Genomic DNA, 6,949 nt, shown 5'->3' with positions numbered 1-6,949 from the left:
GAGAAGGGAAGGCGCCAGTGGTTCTAAACTTTTCCCAGCGTCCTCCGATCCACCCCTGCCCCAGTTCCCTGCGTCTCCCTCGCCTCTCAAAGTCGCAGCGCCAGTGTCCCCACGCCCACCCCGAGCCCCTGAATCCCCCCGTGTTTGCTCTACATCCTCCCCATGTGCCCCGTGTCCCCGTTCCCCTCCACATCCATGTCCTTTATTTTTGGTTGTTGTTAATCCTCACCCGAGGGAGGCAGGGGGAGAGACAGAGAAGAGAGAAACATCGATGCGAGAGAGACACATCGATTGGTTGCCTCCCGCATGCACCCTGCCCTGGGCTGGAGATCTAGCCTGCAACCGAGGTACGTGCCCTTGACCGGAATCGAGCCTGGGACCCATCAATTCGCGGCCCGACGCTCTATCCACTGAGCCACACCAGCGACGGCCGCATCCTTGTCCTTTGTCCACTCCATGTTCGTGTCTCCATGCCGTGTCCCCCAGGTCTCCACATTCCTAGGTTCATGTCCTTATGTCCTCCCTGAACCTCTATGGACCCCCCGTGTCCCGAGTCCCCGTGTTCTTCATTGTCACGTCCCCACGTGTGTGCATGTCGCCCGTGTCCCAGTCCTCACATCCCCAAGAAAGGCAGGCGGAGCCAGCGGAGGAAGCTAAGCTGTTCCTTTATTCGGCCCCAGGCCGGCTGCGGTCACAAGCACACGGGGAACCCACTGATGGCATCTGTGCTCTGCAGGATCATGTCCGCCAGCAGAAAGCAGAAGCCTGGCGGGAGGGAGAGGAGCGCGCGTGGAGGGGGTGGGTCCAGGGGCCGATGGCGGGAGGGGCCTGGGGTTTGGGGCTCCTAGGGCATCTCTGTGGGGGTCTATGAAAGCCGGGAGTGGAGTATGGTGGGGAGTTCCCGGGAGGTGAGAGTGGGGTTTCCTGGAAGGGCGGCTGGGGAGTCTGTGCGGGGAGGAGGGTCCCCCGGATACTCTCCTCCATCCCCTTCCCGCTGTCCAAGTTACCCGCGAGAATATAGAACGGTACAGCCAGCCACCCCGAAAAATAGGACCAGGAGAAGAAGACGTCGTTTTTCCACGCATTCTTCAAGGTGTAGCCTGTCAAAGCGATCAGCAGCAGGAGGCCTGGCCCCGCCCACCCGCCAGATAAGCGGGGGGCCCTGGGGAGGTGGGGGCTGCACCCAGGCCCCACCCAGATGGCGCCCATCGTCCTGGCCACGCCCCCTCTGGACCGTTCAGCTCCAGAAGACCTCGCCCACCTCCTCCGGGTCCCGCCCCTGACCCCACCCTCTCTGGCTGTGTTCCCTCCTTGGGGTCGTCAGCCCCTCTCCTTGGCTCACTCTCCAAGGCCCTGAGTGGAGACCCGTGGACCCCTGGGAGGGGCGGGGGATGATACTGTCTCACCGCAGAGGAAGAAGACAGCGCTCGTCGTCCGGCCGTGTGAGTTGCCCTCCTGATACAGGATCCGCAGCGCCATCACCAAGCCCACGATGCTGAAGGCGGCCCCCAGCACCATGCACGCCCCGGTCACCGCCAGCGTGGCTGGGGAGAGCCGCCGCCTCAGCCCCGCGCAGCGCCGCCCTGGCCACCACCCACCCCCCACCCACTGGCACAGGGCTGGCAGCAGAGTCGGGGGGGGGGGGTTTGGATGGGGACTTGGAAGTTGTCACGAGGGGAAGTTGTCATGTTGGTGGTGGCCTCGGTCACATAGGGGCAGCTAGATCTGAGGCTGGAGCGGAGGGGGTGGGGTGGGGGCCTCCCAGGGGGTGCCCAGCTGTTGAGTCAGGGGAGGGGCCAGCTGTGGTCAGTGCTGGGGCTGTCTGTGTAGTGGGGGCTGGGGGGCTGACAACATCTGGACGGCCTGGGCCTCACACTGGCAGGGCGTATTAGAGCAGGTGCCCTGGGTACAATCCTGCCACAGGCCGCTGTGTCCCGTGGGGAAGCGAATCCAGTAGTTGGTGGCCGTGGAGAGCACCGTAGAGATGTTGGCCAAGAGGCCCAGCAGGGTGCCCCCGCACTGAAGGCTCCGCTTCACCCCCATGCCAGGGAGGCTGCTGCAGAGGGCCACACACGCTAGATGGGCCAACACCCCTACCACCCCGAGGCCCCCTCCAGGTTCCCTGAGAGCCCCTCCCACATGTCTCTCCATGTCCCCGCTGGCTGCCCCAGCACCCCTGCCTGGGACCACTGCTTATGGGGACCTGGAGGTGCTCTCCTTCAGGTCCCCCCATGCTAAAGGCCCTTCCCCCAGCACCCCTGCCTGGGACGGTGAGACCTTCCCCCCAGGAGTCAATGATCAGGAACCCCCCTGCCTTCCAGAGACCTCCATCACCCAGTGGGATGTCCCTTTGGCCTGTCCAGTGTGCTCTCCACACCACACCCCCATACCCCCCACTTGTGTGACTCACAGCCAGCTCCCAGGGCTTCCTAGAAGCAGGGTGCAGAGGGGTGGGGGAAGGGATGCTGGGCCAGGCTCTGTGAGGCAGCAGGAGTTCCAGAACCCCCTCTCCCAGCGGCCATTTAAAGAGATAACCACCCAGCAAAGTGACAGCTCAAAGCCCGATGGTAGGTCTGTGGGGAGCCTGAGGACCAGGACATGGTAGACCACATCCTCCTAAAAACATCTCTTCTCTTGACCCATAAGCACTCCTAATCCCCAGATCTGACTGTGCCTCCCAGGCCCCCACCCAGGCTCCTGCCCTTCCTGCTCCCTACCTTCTCCCAGGCGAGCTTCCTCACTCTAAGGCAGGGGTGGGCAAACTTTTTGACTCGAGGGCCACAATGGGTTCTTAAACTGGACCGGCGGGCAGGAACAAAAGCATGGATGGAGTGTTTGTGTGAACTAATATAAATTCAAAGTAAAGGAGAGGAGGGGAGAGCAAGAGAACCTGATAGAACAGCCGGATCCGGCCCGCGGGGCGTAGTTTGCCCACGGCTGCTCTAAGGGCTTCAGTGGCCATGATGCTCTGAGGCCATCCCAGACTCCATCACCAGCCCTGGTCTCTCTCCCGAACCTTGGACTGGAGCCCTCACCTGCTCCTGGCCATCTCCCTGCTCTCAACACCTCCCACCTGAGCTCAGCATCTTCCACCAAACCAGGAATGACCCCACCATCTCACCCCTTGGCACTGTCCTTGCCCCCTTCTTGCTCTTCACCCCCACAAAGCCCTTGGATCCCCGAGGCCGGTTCCTCCAGCTCCCTGAATCTTTCTGGCTACCTCCCTCCTTTCCACCTCATGCCCTGTTCCCTGTCAGCCCTAGTCCTCACTCATGTCCTACCTGTTGGTTGCACTGCCAAGCTCCTTTCTCCCTCTCAGCCTCTCCGGGATTGTACCCATGGCACCAGAGAGGGCTTGCTGGCACTGGGGGCTGACACTGTCCCGCCCCTGCTCTCCTCCTGGCTCCCCAGCCCCCCTGAGAGAAAGTCAGTTGTGGCTTTAGGGGTCCTGACTCCCACCCACCACTCCATTCTCATTTTCTATCTCCCACCCCCACATCCCACTTCCAGCCTTTTCATGCCTCTGCCTCGGCATCCTTCCTCCTGGATTATCTTTCCTTGGCCCTCAAGAAGTCCCTAAACACCCCCTCCCCAGAGAGCTCACCTCCACCCCCCATGACCCGTTCACCCTTTGTCCCACATCTTTCCTGGGCTGTGCCTGTCCCCTGGCCTGTGTTACCTCCCCTCCCCCACCTGACTTGCAGCCCCCTCCCCCTCCCCATGGGCATCACCTGGATCTGACTTGCTGTCAACTTCCCCAGCCCACAGCGAGACCCAGCAGAAAGGATGTGCTTGGGGAAAGCCCGCAGAAGGAGAGAATGAATGACTGAAATGAGCAAGGAGAACAACAGAGCAGGTGAGGGGCCAAGAGAGAGTGAGGAGGAAAGTGCTGGAGCCAGAAAGGCATAGGGAAGAGCAGAGAAAGGAGGACGACGAAGAGAGATGGAAACAGAAGACCGACAGCGGCTAGAGAAGCGGGGAGAGGATGTGGGCAGTGCCCGAATCCACACGGGGTGGGAGCCCTCGGAGAGCAGGTAGAGGTTTTGGATTCCCTTCTGGGGGCCCAGTGTCGCCCACCGGGGAGCTGGCGTGCCATCAGCTTGTGTCGTGGTTGAATTAATCTCAAAATAACCAGACTGCAGCAACTTGTTGTTGAAAGGATGAATAAACAAACAATGGGGCTATGGAAGGGCTGGGGGTGAGGGCCGAGGTAGGGCCAGGTGATCCTATGGCTCCAGATGATGCTTGGATGACGCTTTCCAACCCACCTGCTGTCCTCACCTTCGGCTCACATGTTGGGCTCAAACTTGGTCATAGCCAGGCCGAGGGGCACGGGAGTGAGCGACCAGACCCAGGATACCTGGGGTGGCAGAGGGAGGTTAGCACTTGCCCCTGCCCCAACCTGCTCCCACAGAACCCCCAGTGGGCCCTCCCGAACTCCCGGGACAACAGTCACCTGCAATGAGCCAGAGAGGAACCGAAACCCAGCCCAGGTAGAAGGACCAGGAGAAGAAGACCTGGATCTGGGGGTGTTGAGGTTGGCTCCACCAATGACCGGTGTAGACGGCCATGGCCACCAGCATGAAGAGGGCTGAGACAAGAGACAAGAAGACTGCTCAGCCCCTCTGCGGGAATTCACAGTCCCCAAGGCCCACAGGCAGTCCAGATTCCTTACCTGCAATAAAGGCTTTGATGGACGAGACCAGGGGGCCGCAGCCCGGGGCGGACAGTGAGGGGATGCAGGACAGGACCAGGAGGCCCACAGACACCAGGCCACACAGGGCGGCTAGAATGCTGAAGGTCTGCGTCACGTGGATAACGCCTGCTCAGAGAGGAGACCTCTGAGGACCTGTCCCCTCTGGCTCTTCTCCCCTGTCCCCCAGACAAGATACACCACGCCCCCTTACCTGCTACTAACTGTAGACCCCTCTTCGGCCAGAGGCCCGAGTGAGCTGAAGAGATAGGCCCGATGGCCACAAACCAGAAATCCGTGCTAAGAGCAACCAGGGCAGAGACCAGGGCCAGGGAGCCAGCCAGCAGGGCCAGGGACCGGTAGGGCTCCATGGGGGTGAGCGTTGGGTTCTTGGGTCTCTGAGAGAAGAGGTTATGGATCCAGACTCCTGGGTCCTCTGAGCCCCCAAAAAACAAAGAAGCCAGCAAGCAGATGAGGCAACTCGGGGCGGGGAGGGCCCGGGGAGGGCCTGGGCTCCTTAAGACCAGACTGGTTCTGTTTCACCCATTTCAGTTCCTGGCAACGGATTCTCACATGCCCTCCCTTCCTGGGTTGTAACGATAAGGTCTCCCCTCCCCGAGTTCCTGGTCCCCCACTCACAGTGTCTGGTGGGGAAGGGTGTCATCAGTGGTTTGGTCAGTGGTTCAGAACCTGCCTTGCTGTCTCGGGTTCTATAGCTCTCACCCTCGGAGCTTGCTCAACACAAGAGGGAGGGCTTCCCGGAAGAGATGACAGAGAGGCTTGGGGGCTCAGAGGTGGGGTTGGCGCATGAGGCCAGGGTGTGAGTTCAATGAGGGGAGGGATGTGGCCACAGGGGACAGTTGAGGGATGTGTCATGTTTTCCTGTGGGTGCTGCAACCTTCCGTTCTGGGAGAGGGGGGCCCCCCACTCTAAGGTCTCCATGATGCCTGGGGCTGAAGGAGAAAGGAGCTGGAGATGTGGACACCAGGTCCTGAGGGAGGAAGGGGTGGGGGGGCAGGTGGCAGGTTCCTGGGCTCCTGCTTGCAGCGTATGCTCAGGGCAGGCAGAAGGTAGAGAATCACAACTGTAAAAGTCTGTGGAGGAGAAAACACACCCACATCCTCCTCTGATGTGTGAGTTCACACACAGTCAGCTCTGAGCTTGGCCAGCTTGGTCATGAGGATCACAGTACCTCCATCAATAATTCCAGCTCCAACCCCAACCCAGTTTCCCAAACCAGCTCTTAACCAATCCCATCCCAACCCCAAATACAACCCATCTCTTAACCCCAGCTCCAATCCCTAACTTAACACCATCCCTATCCCACAACCTCACCCCATTCTTTTTTTTTTTTTTAATATATTTTTTATTGATTTTTTACAGAGAGGAAGAGAGAGGGACAGAGTCAGAAACATCGACGAGAGAGAAACATCGATCAGCTGCCTCCTGCACACCTCCCACTGGGGATGTGCCCGCAACCAAGGTACATGCCCTTGACCGGAATCGAACCTGGGACCTTTCAGTCCGCAGGCCAACGCTCTATCCACTGAGCCAAACCGGTCAGGGCACCTCACCCCATTCTTATTGGCAAACCCAACCCCAACCTCACCCCATCCCCATCTACAAACCCAAACCCATCCTCATCCTGAGACTTAACCCTATCCTCATTGCCTTCCTCACACCAGACTGTTTCCAATCCCAGCACCAGCCCCAGTCCTACATCCACTTCCTTCTTCATACTTTCCCCCAACCCCTATAAGTCCTACCTCAACTTCACCCCATTTCATGTTCATCCCATTTCCAAGTTCAAGGCTGTAACCCTGTTTCTCATCTCCCTAAGTCCCACCACTATCATTGACCAAAGAAAGCTTGACCTTGCCTAGTCCTGGGAGGAACCTCCTGTCTGCTAAGTGTCTCTGTGTACCTGGAGTCCTTGGGCCACACCAGATAGTTTATGCTATCAATGTAGGGGGGGTGTGTGTCTACTATATCACTTTGACTCCTGGAGGTGCTGGAAACTGAATAACTAAGGCCAGCCATAGGGGTGCTTCTTGCCTGACCTCGCATGAGAACCCTGGACACCAGGGTTTGGGTGAGCTTCTCCTGTTGGCAGGACTCTGTGGGTGTCCTCAAGCATCATTGTTGGGAGAAGTAAGTGCTGTCCGTACAACTCCACTGGGGGAGACAACTGGGACCTGGTGCCTGGTCTCACCTGGATGCCGCTCCTTCCTTTGCTGGTGTTAAATTGTACCCTTT

At 59.3% G+C, this 6,949-nt stretch overlaps 2 protein-coding genes across 5 annotated transcripts; both read right to left on the bottom strand.

Annotated features, from left to right (window-relative positions):
* Positions 1–647: 647 nt before the first annotated feature.
* CLDND2 (claudin domain containing 2) lies at positions 648–2,177 on the bottom strand. Its single transcript, XM_080644771.1, has 4 exons — positions 1,875–2,177; positions 1,407–1,544; positions 1,008–1,127; positions 648–765 (listed from the first exon to the last, which is right to left on the bottom strand). The coding sequence occupies exons 1-4, from the start codon at positions 2,149–2,151 to the stop codon at positions 692–694; spliced, it is 609 nt and encodes a 202-aa protein (XP_080500897.1). The 5' UTR covers positions 2,152–2,177; the 3' UTR covers positions 648–691.
* Positions 2,178–4,123: 1,946 nt separating this feature from the next.
* On the bottom strand, positions 4,124–5,436 carry NKG7 (natural killer cell granule protein 7). 4 transcript variants are annotated; one of them, XM_080644766.1, is made up of 5 exons: positions 5,333–5,436; positions 4,908–5,091; positions 4,676–4,822; positions 4,457–4,591; positions 4,124–4,360 (listed from the first exon to the last, which is right to left on the bottom strand). In XM_080644766.1, the coding sequence occupies exons 2-5, from the start codon at positions 5,062–5,064 to the stop codon at positions 4,302–4,304; spliced, it is 498 nt and encodes a 165-aa protein (XP_080500892.1). In that variant the 5' UTR covers positions 5,065–5,091; positions 5,333–5,436; the 3' UTR covers positions 4,124–4,301. The 4 variants fall into 4 exon arrangements, with proteins under 4 accessions (XP_080500892.1, XP_080500893.1, XP_080500894.1 ...); XM_080644767.1 differs by having other exon boundaries at positions 4,908–5,129; positions 5,333–5,434; XM_080644768.1 differs by having other exon boundaries at positions 4,908–4,952; positions 5,333–5,401.
* Between the last annotated feature and the right edge of the window lie 1,513 nt (positions 5,437–6,949).

Source organism: Plecotus auritus, assembly GCF_963455305.1.
Source record: "Plecotus auritus genome assembly, chromosome: 10".
NCBI lineage: Eukaryota > Metazoa > Chordata > Mammalia > Chiroptera > Vespertilionidae > Plecotus > Plecotus auritus.
This window is presented reverse-complemented; position numbering and strand designations above follow the sequence as displayed.